The sequence below is a fragment of the Patagioenas fasciata genome, chromosome 8 (assembly GCF_037038585.1).
Source record: "Patagioenas fasciata isolate bPatFas1 chromosome 8, bPatFas1.hap1, whole genome shotgun sequence".
NCBI lineage: Eukaryota > Metazoa > Chordata > Aves > Columbiformes > Columbidae > Patagioenas > Patagioenas fasciata.
In genome coordinates, this window is record NC_092527.1 from 13,023,762 (window position 1) to 13,043,949 (window position 20,188).

Here is a 20,188-nt window from a genome sequence, read left to right on the forward strand (position 1 = left end):
TGAAGTGTCCTTTCTCTCCATGAATGATTCATTTTGGATTTGGTTTGACAACTGTTTTAGCTGTTTATTAACAACCTTTTCTCCTGAGGCAGCTTTGTCTCTGGTTTTGCAGCTGGAGTGTTACCCCTTTTTATAAAGAAAGAGCAAGATGAGGAAATCTTGCTTCAGCTCCTTGCCTGGAGCAGAGCACCCGCTCACCTTCTGCTAAGGCCACACATGCCTGCACAACCGCATCTCTTCATTTCAGTGTATGCATTCACATGAAAAAGATATTCCTAGCGGATAGCTCAGAGACCACTAAATGGCAAAGTCTTATAGTCTCATAGTCTTGGCAATCCCATACAATACTCAGCAGTTCTTGTTTTCCTGTACCATGGTGAGGCTGTGACATGTGTCTCCACCCTAAAGGATAAACCAGGGGATTATTACTTGCTTACTGCAGGGAGCAAAACATTGCTTCACAGCCTGCAAAATGCAGCATGAATCAAAGACCTCTCTTAAATCTCTCCCGCAGCTCATACAAATCTCTGAAGACATCAGTCTCTTTTCTGTCAGAGGCAGTGCTGCCTGGACAAGCAAGGCCACAAACCCTCTCCAGACCCCTCCTCCCTAAGCAGATGCACAGGGAGCAGAAGTAGCAGATTTGTTGAAGCCTGAGATCCTAACCTCTCTGCTGTCACTTATTGACAGTAATTTATTCAATAACTGCCAAAATTAACATGAACCACACCTGGGATGCCTTGCTGGTTGTAGAGAGGAATCCTATGAAATGAGCTTTGTTTCAGTTTACCTCTGGGAGAAGAGATCTCTGTACGGGCTTCCATGCTGGAGTGCTATCCCATATCCTTTGCTGCTGATGCTGTTTCCAATGACTGTCACAGAGCAATCATCATCTGTCAGCGCAGCATATTCCACCACCGTCACATCCCACAGGAAAGCATAATTTCCTTTCTTTGCCTGTAAATACAGCACGAACACGACACAATCTGAACTAAACTGTATTTCCAGGTAGGACCAGGACCAAGCCCAAGCAAACAAACCGACCCTGAGCTTGTCATTAATCCCTGGTGGTATTTCATTACATCCCAGTTTATCTGCAGGCCTCCAACATCTTAGTACATTTTTAGCACTTTTCTCTCTCAGCAGTACCTCATCTACTTCAAACCTTACTAAAATATCTTCCATTTTTTATAGGAATACATAGGATAATATAGCCAACTGTAAGTGTAGGCAAGGTTTACATAACAGGTAATCAATTATGAATGAAAGCTATTGCCTTAGCTGATGAAATTTGATGTATGTTTTGTAGCAGATGTGGATTAACAGGAGTGGGACCAGTTCCATACATTCATGTAACTAGACAGGTACAGTGTGAGTACTACGTGGTGCTTCCTTGTCATTACAGTCGCCCAAATGGTAACTCTACAGCTTTCCTCATATAAACATGTACATAAACAAAGCCCTTTCTGAGAGCTATGTTAGTCCTGTAAAAAAGCTGTGGTCTGAGCTTAAAAGAGTTTCCTCTGTTTTTCACAGGTAATAAAAGTCACCAGCATCACCTATTATCTCAGTTTTTGGACAAATATTGTTTAATTTTAGTGCACACCCACACAGATGCCCTTAAAAGTCAGCCTTAATTGGGATTCAAACCAAGGCTTGTATGCAGTGCCTACAATGAATGTAAATCATCTTAACATAAGATGTAAGAAACACCTCTGGATAAGGATTCAGTAAAGAAATAAGTCATAACTTTGTTTGGTTAAAGTAATAATTGGTTTCCTAATATATTTAAGTAGTATGTTTTTAAGTCTCTAGTGAATATCCAGAGCACAAGGGAACAGATGGGCTAGAACACAATGCAAATAAATACTTAGTCACAAATGTAGATTTACAAGATTTTTTTTTCAACTTTGGGTGCTTTCAGATCTTTCTTAAGGTCAGAACAAAGCAACCCAGGGAGCTGTAGTCCTGCATATATTTATTCATGGGAACTGAGTCACCAAGCTCCTCTAGCAAATGGCTGCAGCTCTGAGACAGAATTAGCTCATTGTTCCACATATTTTCCATTTTTGTGTAAGCTCAGTTTTGAGTTCACCTGTATATGACTGCCTTAGTAATTTTAGTATATTGGATTAATCAGTTGAGCAAGTAAGCTAATTTTATTTCACCATGCTTTGCATAAACCACAGTTTTCTGAAGTCCCTGACAGTTGTTTAAATATGACAATAAATCAAATGGGTGATTTATCGTCTAAAGGGTAGAATCTAGGGAAACAAAGCCTAAAAGTATGTTCCTGGATTTCCTATAAGCTACTTGCCACAATCCACCTCTTTTCCCTTTCCCTTTTATCTGCATTGAGGCAGTCGAAGATACCCAAATTACTTCACTTCTGAGTTAAACCGGAGTAAAAATGTATATCCTTCCTCTTCGCTAAGAGTTAAATGGTATTGACCACCTTGAAAATAATTTTTTGTTAAGGGTATGTCACCATTGTGGGTTTGTCCCCACTTTCTCCTTTGTCACCTCCTTGGTCAGTTCAGAGTGACAGTAATTAATGTATTTAGCTGCAGACAACCATTGTTGTGATAGTACAACACACAATTAAAATCTAAACTACAGTATGGACCTTACACAAGTTACTCAAAGAGGAGCCACAAGACTCTACCATTAAAATCATACATTGATTGAGCTAACAAATTAAGGAACTAACATGTTCATAAAAATATATCTCACTTCAATGTTCCTGTATGAAATCAGACCAGAGCAAGGTTTCCACTTCTACATCGTAATACTACCCCTGGCTGTCTACATAAACTGGTAATGGTGGTACAAAGGAGGAAAGAACAAACAAATCACTCTTTACTATATGTGACAGTCAGAAATGGCTTCATAACCTATTAACATAAGGATGCCTAAAAAATTAAGGATGGCAAGGGAGTGACTTCTCAAAGTATCTAGCCTATATTCAGCCAGCGAACTTCATTCTTGGAAGCCTAAAATGTGCTTTTCAAAGGTGTTTTCTGAGTGATCATGTACTCATAACTAACTCAGTTGTTAGCAGCAAATCTCTGCATCTTGCCCTCTGCTCTTTCTGTGATGGGCTTTAATGATTCACATTTCATGCTTCCACACCTGCAATGGTGCTGACAGGCTTCTGACAGGCAATGGGCATCAGTGCCACTGGTGTTCCTGGCAGGGAAGGACCATCAAAAGCCCTATATTTGTACATCTCAGGTGAGTTGTGTTCTATGGCAAATACTATACAGGCTTTCACTATCTATAATAAAAAAAACATCCAAGTTCAAGTGCATGAAAAATATGTGTTCATGGGACCAAAGAAAACAGCACTTGTCACTGTACAGAGAATTAACTGAAAATCCATGTTATTAGAGAATAAAAACATGCCTGATGGATGTTTAGGAAGAGGAGGCCTCAAAAAAATTGGGCCTAAATCACTGTGTTAAAATGTGTCTTGCATCTTTTCCATTTTTCTGGCTGTGTTTTTTTTATTTTTCTTCAATGTTTGTCTGTTTTAAAGAGCTGTATCTTCTATTCATTTCAGAATTGTTCTGTAAATCATCTTTTCAAATTTACAATTTAACAAAGAACACTGACAACATGTCATACATTCCTCATATTTTTCTTAGTAATAATTGAGGAACACAGTCTTTCCCAAATACTTAATTTCAATTATAAGTCAATGTCTAGAGAAAAATCACATCCTTGATTCTACTTTTCAAGCCTCAATTTTCTGTGTTATTTTATATAGAAGAGCTTTATACACCGGCTTTTGATGTTGGACAGCAGATCATTTGAAAAGGTCTACTTCTCTTGCATTTGCAACGTTACACTCCTAAGTTGTGTCCTACAACTGTAAGTGGTCAATAAACAGAGTCTAACAGCCTTCTTCATATCACTTTCATATTTTCATGACATAAATTGTTCTATCCAGCGCCACCACATCTGTAGAGCATTATTTCTCTGACAGTCTGATAATTTTAGCATAATCAGAAATCTGAGTTCAAAACCGTTATTTATACATACTTCTCAATTTCCAGAAATACTGGATGTGAGACTGTTTCCCCTTTCTAGCAATGACAGAATCTCCAAAGATCCCTTTTTCCTAAGGGAAGATTTGTCTCTTCCAAAGCTGCTTCCACTTGTGTAATTTTCTACTCTGAAGAGTGGAGACCTTGTACTGTTATATTTCTGTGTTCATTGCAGGGGAAGCTTCCTTATGACCAAATATTTAGTTGCTGTCTAAAATCACACCCCCTTTAATATCTGTTGCGACAGCAAAGCAGTATCATCTGTTCAATTTAAAGAAAAACTGACAAACTTTGAAACTCATATATACAAGACACACAACCACACACATACATCCATGTTTGAAATATGTTTACTTTTTATATACCTTCACTGGACAAGCAGTAAAAGCCAAATAAAATCAAATTGACACTTATTTTCAAACAAAAATCAAACTAAAATTTTTTAAAAGTAGTTCAAACTTTTCATTTTTGTCATGTAAAAGAATGCATGCATGCACATGTGCATACTCCATAGCTTCTAGGCCAGAGGGGCACTGGAGGTAGGAAACACCTGGCACTGAGCCATGGGATGGATGAGCAGGGAACACATCAAGGCTCCCCAGTTGCATATGACACCGATGCACCTACCCACATGCAACCAAGTCCTGATCACAATACAGCAAAGATCCATGTCCTCTTGCATTCACAGCTCAGCCACCTAAAGCCTGCATTGTAAATTTTAAGGGCCCAAAATAGAATCAAGATGTTCTAGTGATCAGACATCATTCCAAAGGTAATATACAGAGTGAGATGGTAAAAGGGAATGTGTCAAATACCAGCTGAGAATAGGTAAGATATCTTGAATAAAGAATGACTGAAATGAAATAGAGAATAATGCACTAAAATTTATAATTTAGACTTTGAATTCGTTTTCGTATTTTGCTCCTTTTCTATGGCCTTATTGTGACTCTCAGCATGCAAGCATATTGGAAAATAAAACAAAAATATCTTGGTTAAACTTTCAAAAACTTCTTTAACAGAAATTCAGCCAAGGCAGCATTCATTCCTCCTGGATGGAATACTACGGTGGTTTACACCAAAGACACCAGGTTTATCTTTGGTTGAAGAGGTTTAAGAAAGCAGATTTGAGAAAAAAAAAAAAGAAACCTCTAGGCAAAACTTACATTAAAAATATTTATTCTTCACAATCATAAAAAATTTAAAAGCTTAGGAAGATTGCCTCCTAGATATAAGAAGGATCACAAAGAGAATTGTAATACTTTAGAAAAGTAAAAAAGCAACCTCATAATGTCAGTTTTCAACATGGAGGGAGATGGAAGAATATTGTTCAAAGGATCTTGGCTTACTGATGGTAAAACGATAGTCTTTCAAAGAAAGCATGGTAAGAAATAATAATAGCTTGGAAAAAATGATTAATTTCAGATTAATCACTTATATGTCTGCGGTTTATCTGAAACTTATGAAGAAGCTACTACACTAGAGACAAAAGTTCAAGAATAACGCAGCATTCATCATTAATTTACTGCGAGAATGGAGTGTCACTGTAGCTGATCCCATTATATGACTGGTATCACAGAAATATCGAAAAGTGACCTTTACACTGGCATTAGAGGAATAGTTCAGAAACATGCTTGGATAACATTTATTATCTATAAAAAGGTGTTTTAAGAGAAGTAATACAGTTCTAGTAAAAAAAGAAAACATGCCAATTAATCCTGTTCAAATGATTTAAAAATTAATATAATTAATGAGTCACTGAAGGGTGTAATATATTCAGGTTTTAAGGAATCATTTGCTTTCATTCCAAAGCCTGATGGGACAATAAATGGTGAAATTTAAGAGGACCCATGAAAACATATGGATGAGCAACCACAATTCATAATATGAAATTCACTGTGGAAAATAAATTATTGGAAAAAATAGTTAAAAAAACCCCAACCTATTCATTGAACTTTTAAATTACTTTTACTTTTAAAATAAAAATGAACAGAGGTGACTGTTCCACAAGACACATTCTGATTTAATACTTAATGTTCTTTAAGGGAGAGAAAATTTCTGAAGGATCGGAAAAAAAAAAAAAAAAAAGAAGGAATAAACTGTTACTGTGTCATTGCCTAAATCAATAATACACTCACATTTTGTACTGTACTTGGTTTTGATCACTTCATCAAAAGTGATACACAGGAAGAAAGGATTCAGGGTAATTTTGGCAACAAATTGACTGGATAGGGGAACAAACAGTCTCCACCAGAGCAAGGCTTTAAAAAATACAACAGTAACAATTGTGTGTATATATATATATATATGTATAAAAAGATACATATATGGTGATACACAGGGATCATATTACTTCATTTGTTAAAAGCAAAAATGTCTGCCCACAATGAAAAAAACCACAGGTTATTATATACATGTGGTAATTAAAAATTACCCGGAAGAACTGATTGTGACCAGGTATTACACAAACAGTTTGCTGAGATTTACAAATGGCTTAGAAATGTGCAATTCCACTACCAATGTCCACCTGGGACAAGATGGCAGGAGCTGCCCACGCCAAGTTTTTTGAGGATCCTGGCTTTAGCTTAACCCAGAGACTTTCCATAGGACAGCATTAGTCAATCTTCGTCTGTTACAGTATCGGAAAACTCAAGTGACAAAACAACACTGATGATTTGTCTTGTAGTCTCCTCTTATGCTATGCAGAGACATTTATGAGTAGGAGGACGTTTTCCATCTGGAATGACCACCTTCAGTTGCGTTGGGAGTATGTCTCCCCGGCTCCGAATCGTCTCTCGCTCACGTGGCTCTGCAGTGCATTAATGCCCTTTCCCTGGCTCTACCAGCCTTGCAAAAGCTGTGCCTCGGCAATGGGAGATGGTCACTGAGGCTACAGGGACTGTTCTGTGTTGGAAAAGAGACCTCTGCCATGGCAACCAAATGCCACAAGAGCTTTTAGGACTTTTTTCCGCTATTATCCTTTTGTTTTTAGATAGTCAAAGGGAGTAGGAAAGACCCGGGGAAATGGAATGGAGACAAGCACCTGCAATACCTGCCTGTGCCATAAATAAGCAGCACTCTCCTGTTTTGCATTGAAGCAGCGTTGCTCTGCTTGTAACTGCAGATGAACTGTGACGCTGTCTGAAGAAAAAGAAAAGGGGAAGGAGGGGAGAAGGGCAGTAGAGATTTCTTCTTTTGCATTGTGTAGGGCAAGTTCTCATTCAGAGAAATGCATTAGGCATTTTTGTATGCTAGAGAGATTTAGATTTTCCATTTCCTATAAAATACACTTTTAAGGAACATTTACACCTCTTTCATGCATCAGTACAAGATTACAGAGGGAAAGTCCCATTTCCTTTGCTGGCATCAATTCTCCTTTAGAAAACCAGAATTTCTAGCCCTAATATTTGACATGAAAAACTTATCTACTTATTCAAAGAGCTCAATGAGCAAGGAAGAGTAACACTTAAACTATAAGTGTAACATTTTAGTTGGCAACATTATTAAATATTAAGCCCAATTTCTGTAGGTGTCTAATCAAATAACAGTCTTGGTCAGCTTTGGGGACTGAAGTAAATTTGGTTATTGTTGATGTTAATTGAATGAGCTGATGAAGTTATATAAAAATCACCCTACATTATTGAAATCAAACTCAATATGAAAAGTTATTATCACATAGATAGGCTGGAGCTGTCAGCTCCATACAGACAATGTAATTGGTATTCTGAACAGCCTGCCAGTCTACAGTTACATTTCTGGCTTAGGCAAAGCTAGCTATCGTAAATGGCAGCACGCAGTAGGCTTACAGAAGAAGAGTATTTACCATCTCATGCATAAAGAGCATCCACTGACATAAGAATGGTGAATAAGAAAATTAAAAGTAAAATAGTGTACATTTTTTTCAGCTAAACTGTTTTATTATCGGTTTTAATGCCAGGTTGCATAGAAAAATCCTTACTTAATGTCACTACTTCTACCTCCTTTAAATGCTAACAAAGTGTCTCAAACTAGAGGCCTCCTTTTCCTAAAGTATTGAGCAGATAAAAAAATAAATATATATATATATATATATATATATGTTTATCTATATCAACACACTGCAGACTTTGCTATTGACAGAGCTCTACCTTGCACCAAGAAAGAAAGGCTACTGGTTACTTGAGCCAAGGGCACAGGACTATAGGAAAGCTCAGCTGGGAGATGGGAGAAAAGGCAGAGTGAACCAAAGCTACTAAATACTTCTGCACTGGGAGACACAAGAGTGTTTGCATAAGGATTTTGTCCAAAAGTCACACAAACAGTTGGGAATCTTATGTTAAGGGACTTTGATTTGGGAAAAGGGATGTCCTATGTTACTGTGTTCCACCCAGTGTGGCACTGTAAAAAACAGTAAATTCTGGATGCTTTCCCTCTGATTGTTCACAAAAGGTTTAAAAGATTCAGAGTAAAAAAGAAACCCAAATCTCAACCATTCCATTATTTCCCACTCACAAAAGCATAAAGAACTAGTAATGTATTTATTCAGAATCAATGTTTCATTGACAACAGAATAACTTTGCTCAAAAAATCACATTAATAAAAGTTGTTAACTTGTTTTGTGAAAAAAAATCAACTGACAAATAAAGGGAACACTTTTCACTAAAGAAGCAGCACACTAACTTTCATTACGTCTGCATCCCTTCTGTGATAGCGTACTGCTGGACACATGTGGCTTGATGCTATTTACTCTCTGTTTTTGCTGAGCTACAAGATGAATAGCAGAGAAGACAGACAGACTAAGAATGAGAAAATGGGGACATTTGTATTTGTGTGATGTGAACCAGGGCTGTTTATTGCAGGTCTCGGCACAAGGATGAAGGATCCCGAGCCAATATGTATCAGTCCTTGAATCCCACACCAATGCCCAGTTTAACCAAAACAGTGTGTAGCTATATCCAAGAGAAAGAAAAGTTAGGTGAAAGCACATTGACATGCGAGAGTACACTTATTTTTAAAATTTGGAATATACAAAGAAAATCTTGTATTAATTTTCTGGTTTAAGAGAAATGAGCATACATTCAATGAAACCCTTGATTCTTACTCATGTTTCCAATAAGTTAAATCCATCAACTAAAAAAACCACACCAAACAAAACAAACAAACAAACATCCCCCCCAACCCCAAAACAAATACACAAACAAAAGCTCAAATTACAAAGGACAGAGTCCGTACCAACATCATTAAAAGCATGACATTCAAAATGGTATTATTAGAGTTATCATGAAAATTAGAAGGAACATTATGGCTAAATACAAAGAAGGCAGAAGGCCTTAATCCAAAACCATGATCCTAGAATATTATTTTTATCTGCCATTGAGTTACTAAAAGGAACTTGAGATAGGGTGATTGTTTAGTTTAAATGACTATGCAATTGCTTTCCTGTGACTTAAATTATTAACTCCATGCAAACAACATTGATACAGCACCAAAATGAAAATAAGACCCCTGTGATCCAATCTTACCTTTCTAATGCCTTCAGAAGGATTCGATACACAATTATCTGCCCCATTATTCTTACTGATAGTCCTCCACAGTTCAGCAAATGTGTTATCCTGCTCCAAAGGATTTGTCCCTTTTGCTTTAAAGTATTCATACACTGCTGAATCCCTGACGGTACCGTAAGATATATCCATTTGTTTGGACAGATCCTGAAATGTTCTGAAATTCAAGTGATATTGAGCTGTTAGTGTTATATAGTACATTACCAAGATTTCATTCATTAAATAGTTTCTATGTCTGTCATTAGCCAGAAAGCACTTACCCTTGCCAAGTACTATTTGCATATCTCTTTCCACATCATAAAAGAAAACCAAAGAATAATTTAATCATACTGAGATCATATGAATTTAACTATATCTGAGTTCTTTTTCACCCCAGTAAAGGCTTTTTTTAGACAGATAATATTCACGTTAAATACTACAATGCCAATTTTGCACAAGAATGCAGTGCAATAAAGACTTACTTGAGCACATGAAAAACTCAGGCTATAAATACAAACTTCCAGCCCCATCAGCATCACCACAAATACCTCGCAGAATTCAGTGGAATTAGTTTGCAGTTACACCAGTGCTCCATCTGACTCCAAATCAATAGGACTGTTCTAAACAAACAAATAAAATCTCGCTTTCAATTTCCACTAAGTCTCTCTTTCTCCCTCTTTTCGCAGCCTCTGGTAAAACAGCCATTTTTCATTCACACAAAGGCCTAGTTTTCATTTACTCATCATCCCACTCTGGAAGTGTAAATGGGTCTCAACTGTGAGTGGCTGTGAATGCACCATTTATTTTCAAATTGTACAGGATGTAATTCACTCCTGTTTTACAGCCTTTTCTGCAGACAAAGGTGTAAATCACTGCCTGCATCAATGAAAACCAGACCAAGTTTCGGAACATTTAAGGTGATATCACTGCCATCAAAAGAAGCGTCATAGCTGTTTTCCACTTTTAAGACTTTCATTCCCATTCCTGAGCCCCCTTCCTTTGTCCTCAAGTATCAGCTCTGTGCAGCGCCACCATTTCTTTCACCTGAGCACACACACACTCAACCACTGACCACCACATATGACAAAACTGAATCTCATAAATAATGGTTTATTTTATGCTTTATAAATGTAGGACATCACATAAGAACAGTGACATGTTTCTGATATAACCAACCAGTTAATGCTGGTTGAGACCAACCAAACTGAAGCAACCCACCCTGCCTTCCCCTATTCCTTCCCCGTCCTCCTCCGTAAATATATATGTATATATATATATAGATAATAATAATCTTTCAGAAAAAAAAAAAATTCTTTTCAAAAACATCTGAAAGGCCCACAGATGCCACCTCCCACCTGCCTCCAACTCCTGGAGCCACAAAAGCAAAACATTTTGCCTTGCAGCTCTTTCAGATGATTTCTTCACAATGCTTTGGAGCATTCCTCCAGCTGAAGCTGCTTCCCACAGCTGGAGACTTGTCACAGACAACATTTTTCTGCCACCTTCTTCCCTGTTCCACTCAAGGGATGTTGCTGTTTACACTTCACATCTGGGTAAGACTCCCCACACCACTATTTAAAGCAAAACAATTTGGGTATATACACAATACTATATAAAAATATGTAGAAAATGCTTCCATCTTCTCCATCACATCACGGCCAAGCCTCCCAAGTTTGGGCCCAAAAGGGCCCCTTTGCCTGGACACACTGTGTGGGAGCCTGGGAGCCCGGGCCCAGGGCTGTAGCTCAGCAGGGGTGCCTCTCCCGCCCCCACCAAAACTCTTCACACTCACAAGCTGCTTCAAACAGTTTAAGTGGTTTAAATTCTTAAATTGTGTTAAGGACTTTTTATCATTTTAAGCTGTTAAGGAGCTTTAAGTAAGACTGTGTGAACAGTTTTTCTCTATATACATTGCACGCTTGTGGATTTGGGCTAACTCTAGGAGCTACATCTAATCCCAAACCTCCTGTTATTTCTCTAGCTCTGTATATGACACTTCAGTAAAGTACAAAATGAACATCATGGAGGTTGCTAGAAATTAAAATTCTAATACAAAAATGAGACAATTTGAATGAATTTTGTTTTCCTCTTTGTTTAACAATCCTGAAAGTCCTATTCTGGTCTCCTTAAGTTTCCTGTACATTTCAGTGAACAGGACCATTTTTCCTCTGGTCTTGATCTAAATGATTACATGCTACATTTACTTCCTCCTTTCTTTTTTAAAATAAGTTTCATCATATCTCATGGAATTACTTCCATCCTGAAGATAGATGATGTAGCTGTTAAAAGACACATTTTGATCTACTCTATGTAGAAATGACTAAGAAAGGTACTCAATACCCACAGGAGGGTTTCTGTGGTAACGTTTTTCACACCAGGTTTGGCATATGGATTCCAGTGTCTGTGGGAGTGCATGTTTGGTAGAAGCACGACAGCAGAAACAAGTTTAGCTAATGTTCTTTGACACAGCTTTCGGCTGGTAACAACTTTACAGGTGCCTACTGCTCATGTTGCCATTCTACTTGAAAGTTTGAACACAAGGGTTTATGTATTAAAAACAAACAAACACCTAAAGTTTTAATAATGTTAGTATTTTCTGGATCACTTCAGCAGCTTCTACTGCTAGGGAAGCTTTTTGTCAGAAATATGCCTTTTGATTCACCTAAATTGTACTTTATTGGCAATCACTACATTTGTTGTAGCTGCATTACATTTTATTGACAATTAGTACTGTACAAAACCACAGTACATCTTGCTTCTTGAGCAACACAGTTGCTTCAATTCTCTAAACATCACAGTGCACAGTGAGCAAATTTGGGGTTTAAGTCAAGTCCTTTGCTGGCCCAATACGCAGCTAATCAGTACTGGTGGCAGGGAGGGGAGCACAGCCTTTGCCTGTGTGTTGTAAAACAACTATTATCCCTTTAGCTGGCAGAATTTCCTTAGAAGAGATAATGTTGAGTATTGCATGTCCTAAAGATATGTGCCTCTCTCGTAGTGTCCGCTTTGATGTATTATAAGAACAGTCACTGCCACAGGAAATTCTACATATTGCACCACCACTGGAAATATCTCAGGAGAGAGACAGATGGTTGCCAAAGGACACAGTCAGGGTCACAGTAGGTAACCAAGCTTATGAATAGTTCCTGTAACATAAATTCAGAAAGATGGTGACTGTTAAAGTGAGAAAACAACCTCATGCCTTTACCAAACGGACCACTTTGCCAAAACTGTATCTCAGAAATTATCCTGACAGGTCTAGACCCCAGTTCTTAGTATAAAAAATGTCTCCATACAGTATTTCCACACTGCAAGTGGAGGCAATGTTCAGCACCTCCATGACCAGAGTGGTGATCAAAAGATCTGGATATGGTAGGTACAGTCACATATATAAAAGACACTGAATTAGCATCTCCTGTTTTTTACAGGATAAATTAAGATAATTACAACTGCAGGTTTTAATCATTGCTATTTTAACTCTCTCAGATCTGCCATTGCTAGACAAATTCATTCCCTGCCACATTTCAGATACTGGTTTTAACTTGCAATTGTGTTGTTCTCTAAAGGCAGCTGCTGTCGTGGTGCTTGGACTTTATTTTTATAACCAGCCAGCAACTGGATCCACCTTCTCTTAGCCACTCAAATTCTTAGCTCCCTTTCCTATGGCAAAGATTTTGTGCATTTAATAAATAAAATAATTTGCAATGAAAATGTGTAGCATAACAAGATGCCTCATTAACCTTACCACCTCAGTTATTGGATGTCACAACCCATTAAGGACTCTCTGTAAGTGTGATTAAAAATAAAGCTAGTAAAGCAGAAAAAGTCAATGTTGCTCACTTACAGTTATAGGAGCCGAACTTCAATTTGTAGACAAATGTATCCACTCTGTGATTGCTATAATAGGCAAGGACATGTAAACCAATTTGTTTAGGTAAACGTATCTGTGGCCAATCTAAACCCTAAATGCTGTCCTTTAAAACTGTATTACCAGCTAAAATATTTAACACATGTAGTTATGTCTGCCAGATAAATGCAACAATTGATACATAATTTCTAGTGGAGTTGCAATTACTTCATGTAGAGTCAACTGAAAACTGGACTTTCTGCTCATTTTTTTTTTTATAAATATATTGACATAAACCATATGCTGCAGAAGAAACACTCAGGCAATAGCTGTACTAGAACTTATAATTGGACTTCTGGAAATAATTGCCAGAATAACAATACCAATGAAGTTACACTTTTTGGAGATGTTTTCTTACTTGTAAAACATTTGTGTAGCTGTAGATATGTAGCCTAAAAATGTGCTGCCAGTATAGGTTTATTTTATACTGGAGCTGCTATAAACCCTAGACTTTCTGGATTAATAATGTGAACAAATCTTGTCTAAGTGACAGACTAAACCTGTCACTCCTGTAACTGGGTGCTTTGAAGTACCTGCTGATCAATTAACTCAACTGGAGTTATCAGGATCATCAAATGTGATCAAAGTATTAAAACAAAAAACAAAGCACTGCCAAAACTCCAGGCTTCTGTCATTTCTAAATTAAAAGAGAAAAAAAAAAAAAGTTATTTTCTTTCTTTACATAGCAACTATTTGTTTGTTTGTTTTTGGTTTGGTTTGGTTTTTGTGGGTTTTGGTTTTTGGGTTTTTTTGGTTTTTTTTTTTTTTTTGGTTAAAGAAGGTCTTTAAACAAAGAAACAAGACAATGAGGCAGAAATTCCTTACTTATTGAGTTTTTCCTCATCCATTCACTTTCTCTAAAGTCTGTTGTAGCCGCACGTCTGGACTCCTGTATGTAAAGTCTGTGACTGCAAACGCGCCAATCAGCTGGCACCGCAGCGTAATGCTGAGCTGGTCTTTTACATCACAGTAATAACCATAACATTTTGTCTTGACATCAGCCTTAGAAAAACCACAACAGGAAAAACCTGACAGCTCCTCAATTTAGAGGTAGTTTCTCATTAGCTTTCACAACCGCCATGTTCTGACATTGAAAAACTGTGGATTTTTTGCGTCTGCTGTTACTTATGGGAAAACAGTATCTCAGCAGTTTCTGAATCCACAGTATTACTTTAAAATGATGCTAGATTTTTCATGCTTAATTCCTGTTCGTTTGTCTACACGTATACCATTGTTAATAATAAGGTTAGACGTGGAAGTAGTGATCAGCTCTATGTCTTTGTTCTTCCATGTTGTGAGTACACTTCAGAGTAACCTCTCCGTTCACAGCACTATGCATGTTTTGCCAAACAATACTATACAAATAATATCTCTCAATTAAAATTAATTAATATTCTTAATAAATATTAAGCCCTAAATCATATATACACAGTAACATACATTTACTCCTTTTTCCATATTTGGCAGTGAAAGCTATGTTCTTCTTTTAACTAAAAAAGCCAGAACCATGAAAATTTTGCTTAAGGCAGCACAATGTTTTACGTGATGGCTGTCATCAAGGTAAAGTGCCTTGGAGATGATGAGACTTTTTAAGCTGCTCTACCTAAATGAAGCCTTAGAAATGCATATATAAAACATTTGGCACAAGTCCTAATATATATTGAAGATACTTTATTTTCTTTTAAATTTTTTTTTTTTTTCTTTTTTGCAAAAGCAAGAAATTCATGGCATCTACAGAACTAAATACAAGTACAATTTCTATCTAAAAGCCTTTTCTCTAGAGGAGATTCAGGAGGGCAATACATTCTTTGCACATAGGGAAAAAATAATCCCACTAAAGTTCTAAGTAAAAATAAAAACATCTGAATTGATTTGACAACCTTATACCACCAGCACATAAAATAAATACCTATGAGCTGAAATCTAGAACTTAAAAATACTATCTGAAAAGAGATTTATTTGATAAAGCTATCACTATTGGAAAGCAATGAGTTGAAAGAGAATTCTGCCTACTGTGAAATGCAGAAAGGCATTCACATTTTGAAGCATAAAATTGCTCACTACAGTCTGCATGGATCTATTTGGCAAGACAATGGGAAAAAATGAGAAAATGTTGTTTATTTTTGGTGACCACATATCAGTCCACCTGCTGAGAGATGGACTTGGAAGCCAGGCAAGATTTACCTGATCAGCTTCTCATTTGTACACGTCTCCGGTGAGGAGATAGTCTGCAAAGCTGAATCAAGGTTGTGGGAGGCAGTGTGGTGGCGCACATAATTTTTACATGAGCAGAAGATCCTTCCATTCGGAACCCGAGTCTTGTGTATTTTTTTATATCTATTTGTGAAGTAGCTAGGCAAAGGATTTGAGCCTTAGTCCATTATTCACAGATGAACAATCTCTGGACTTTGGATCTCCAATTTGAAGTAAGATTTATGAGTCATAAACATCTGCAAATGAGTTCAAACTTTGACATAAAGACATTCTCTACAGTTAGTCTACTGAAGTTGAATAGATCTAATGTTTGAACACTAGGAAAAAAAATCCTCTGTTATGGATATAAATTGCCACTAGGTGATGATAGTTTCATTGACTCAGAGACTAATGTGAAAAGTTCCCCTATCTTACTGAATCCAAGCTACAACAGCACAAGCCCACATCAAGATGGAAGAAAGAATGGCAGTTAGTCGCCCTAAACATTAGTGCATGCCAATACTTAATAAGTCTGTAACTGTACTGGAAAGAGTGACATATTAGCTGAAAAATTAGATAGCATTAGAATTGATCTATCTTTAGCACTTGCAAGCCTCAAAAGTAAATACTCATTAAAAAAAAAAAAAAAAGCATTGTGACATACTTCTATATATTTCCAAGATTTTACTTAGGTCCACATAGGATGTGTTAAACTGCATGTAACATACATAAACTAAAAGATGAGCCACTTCGAAGGCTATTTTTAGTGAGGCCAATGAAACTGTTCAAATTATTGTTAGAATGGCAGTAGCCAGAGAAAATATTAAAACGAAACCAAGTTCATCTCCACATCCAATAACTTTACACTTCAGAAGAATCAGGCCCATGGTTTTAATTAGTGCATCTCTTTGACTTCTTTTGAAATTATGAATAATCAAGCTGAGCTCTCAAATCAATTATTAAATTGCCAACTTCTCTATAGTGACACGATCAGATTCCACATTGTTTCATTTCACTGCAAATCAAGTCACTTTAAATGGTCTTAATTCCATCTCAGTGATGTACAGAGCATCAGTTTTCTTCAGCAAATACACTAAGCAAAATCTTCGCTTTACTGATGGAATCAGTCCAGTAGAAATCGGCAGCAGCACTTGCATGCTTAGTATACACTTTGCAGGATCAAGTTCTTCACCAGCAAATATATCACTCTATAGTTCATATAAACCTCATTTCATCAGCTGTCCATGAAAAATACCATCCACTTTACTCTAAACAAAAGCCTCAACAGAAAAAGCCTCATGGGAGCTTCTCCAAGGGAAGCCATAAGTACTGACAGATTAAACTACACTGAATCAATGAAGCTGCAGCCCTTCACACCAGGACTAAACATTTCCAAATCACGGAAGCAGACAAACAGCGCACACAGTTATGGCTGCGTGTGCACCTGTCAGCATCAGTGGGGCAGGAACAGCTGCTGCGCAGGATTTCAAAAAAGCAGAGACTTTCCTCCAATGGAAAAACCAAACAATTGGCATGTGTCACGGAACACGTTGCCATGTCAACTACATACTTTTACTACAGTTGAAACAAACAGTGATTGAAGCCCTTAGCAGGTAATGGCACTGCAGCAGCTGCATATCATTGCAGCTGTTTTCATGATGATAATGGTCATTGCTGCCAGTGTGGTGGCATCTGTGAGCCCTTGCCTGGGACTCACTGCCTTGCATTAGGTGCAACCAAAAGCAAAATATAACATTCAGTTATAGATTTACTGGAAGAAGGAAGCTAAAGCCAGCTTTATTTCTGCCAAAGTAGGAGGGGGTTTACTGCATGTTCCCTTCGCCACGTGTGATGGCAACAATTCTATCAGCCCTTCAGCGCTGAATCAGGTCCCTCTCCTTCTGCCCCAAATACATTTTTTTTTTAGGGTACCTAGCATACCTAACAGCTAGACCAGTGCTGCTGAGATCAGTGAAACTATTAATGCACACAAAAGCACATGCTCAAGGGTTTCAAGGATAGGAGAAAAAGTATAAACAGTAAGAAAAAGGCAAAACAAAATATCCAAATAATATGTACACTAAGTACTAGAAGCACAGAACTCATACAGCCACTACAATGATTTTATCCCTTTAAAACAACTTCCATCAGCCTCGGTTCCTACATGCAAAGGGAAAGACAAGAAAAAGAAACTAAACTCTCTTCTCAATTCCCAATACAGCAATACTTTCACTGCAAATTGTTTTCACTGGGACTCTGTTCCTCCAGAGCTACTGCATGATTAAATCCTAAAAGAAGGGAACAAGCCATATGTATACCCATTGAAATGCAAACACAGTCCACTTATTAATAAATGATACACTGCCATGTTTATGATTTTAATAGTAATGAATTAATAGATACACATATTGTATTGGCAAGACATTCATAGGCTTTGTGTACTTTTACTAAGAGTTGGAGATGCAGCAGTAATATGCTCTATTACTATCCCTTGAAATCTCACTTTTGCTTTACTGATCTCAGAAAAATCTGCAATATTTTTGCTGAAGTCAAAATGTAGGGAACGTAGGACAAAAATCCATATGTCTAGGCTGTGTCCCATTACTCACAGAGCTTCATAATGTCTTCCAGTGGTTTAGATAGGAAACACACCCATTAAAAAAAATTTAAAAAAAAAAAAGAAAAAAAGAAAAAGAAAAAAAAAAGTGTAATAGTTTTTTGTAGCTGTGAGACTCAACTTTAGATCCAAAAATCAAACAGGATTCTCATCATCATCAGTAATACAGGTTATTTGGTAAACAAAATTAGTCCTCTGGTTATTCCTATCCATTGCTATTTCTAAACGATGCCCTCAAGACTGCCTTGGTAATTCCCAGTCATCTGAAGAGATCTGCATGAGTGTGACTTGTCGCTAGGTTGTAGAAGTTCATTTTGCCTAGAACTGACACTGGCTCTGCTCCCGCACCACACAGGAAGAAATCTGTTAAAAAGCTAGAAATAAGCTAAACATCTCCTGATTGCCAGTCCAACGTTTCTACCTATACTTCCAAACCTCCTCTTTTCCACACCTCCAGGCAATAAGAGCAAAAGTCACTTAGATTGCTGATTTTTCCATTAACTAAGTTGGTGGGGTTTTGGCTGCTTATTTGTAACATATCTTTTCTTTCTGAATGTCCTACACTTTCTTGATTTTTGTCATATGGGAAAGAAACCATGATGTTCACTACAGTGGAAGTTATGATTACTTTGCTTGAAAATGTTTTAAAAAGCAATCAAACAATACTATAACAAATAACTCCATTAATAGTGGTAGTGGTGGAATGTAGTTTCTGAGGATTTGCATCTCAAATCTGAATCCACTGGCACCCCATAGTTCATGATTTCTGGATGAAGTTTCTCTCACGGCTGGGCATATATGATCGCATTTGAGTTAATCTGCTGTCTAATTGAGGGAGTAAAGTCAGAGGGCTGTCTTGATATTTACAGAGGGCATTTACAGGACCACCCCAATTTTCCGTATTTCTAACAAATGAATACCCTTGAGATACTAGCCACTTTGACCACCATGTCCGCAATTCAACAATGGAAAGAAGTAGACTGACATTCAGGAAAATCACATTAGAGGGGTTTTTTGAAGATGCACACCCAGGTTTCCAAAAGCTGAAGCTTTAATTTATATGCTTAGATTCATACATGAACTACTACATGACTGGGCAGATATTCAGAATGGATCAAGGAAAGTTTTGGCACAACAGCACGTCTGCAAGACATTCACAGATTCGGTTAAAAGCCTGGAAACGGATTCAGAGAAGTTATGAGCAGTTGCTGCTCATCCTGTAAATCCAGAATAATCAGTCCTGCTAACAAGTCTGGCTAAGTGTAGGTCCTTTACCAGCACTCCATATTCCATTCAACAGTGAGGAAGAAATTAAAACGCAAACAAAGGTGAAAACATCCCAAGAACTTATAGACTATTTATGGGAAATAAATGCATCATTTGGACTACTTTTACATATTTTTTTTTCCTTTAGTTTTAAACCACTTTGCCATTGTGACCTTTCTCTGGGTACCTTGAAGGGTTAACATGGTAATTACAACAAGGTATTCTACTCCTTAGATTATTAATTAAAATTAAAACTGCAGCTGGTGTGTAACAGCAATTCAATCCCAACAGCAGGTTTTAGCCAATTCACCTAAATCAAACATATCATAAAGTTGGCATGAAAATCATATTGTCTGAATCAAACACATCTGGTGACTGACACACACTTTTACTTACAATGAAAATAACAAACTACCTTTATTATTTATGCAGATGGACTTTAAATTGCTTGCTACGTTGATGTCTTCTACCACTTATATTTGGAAGCTAAAAATCCTAATGAAGATTAATGATTAAGATCGAGAGGGAAGAAATTGCTTTCTTCCTTCTCAACTGGTGTTATAAGTACTGATACCACTGCCATTCTGTTTTGCACTTAGATGACAAAGAGTAGCTTTTTAATTAAATAGAGTGGGGAATG

At 37.2% G+C, this 20,188-nt stretch overlaps 1 protein-coding gene across 5 annotated transcripts in view; it reads right to left on the minus strand.

The window, feature by feature from the left end:
- The window catches only part of GRID1 (glutamate ionotropic receptor delta type subunit 1), a 518,675-nt gene that overhangs the window by 19,294 nt on the left and 479,193 nt on the right, over positions 1-20,188 (minus strand). For all 5 annotated transcript variants that reach the window (XM_065843450.2, XM_071811719.1, XM_071811720.1 and 2 more), the window contains 2 exons: positions 9,548-9,743; positions 791-957 (listed from right to left, as the gene is read on the minus strand). In XM_065843450.2, coding sequence (XP_065699522.1) covers positions 791-957; positions 9,548-9,743 — 363 coding nt within the window. The remainder of the gene's footprint in view (positions 1-790; positions 958-9,547; positions 9,744-20,188) is intronic.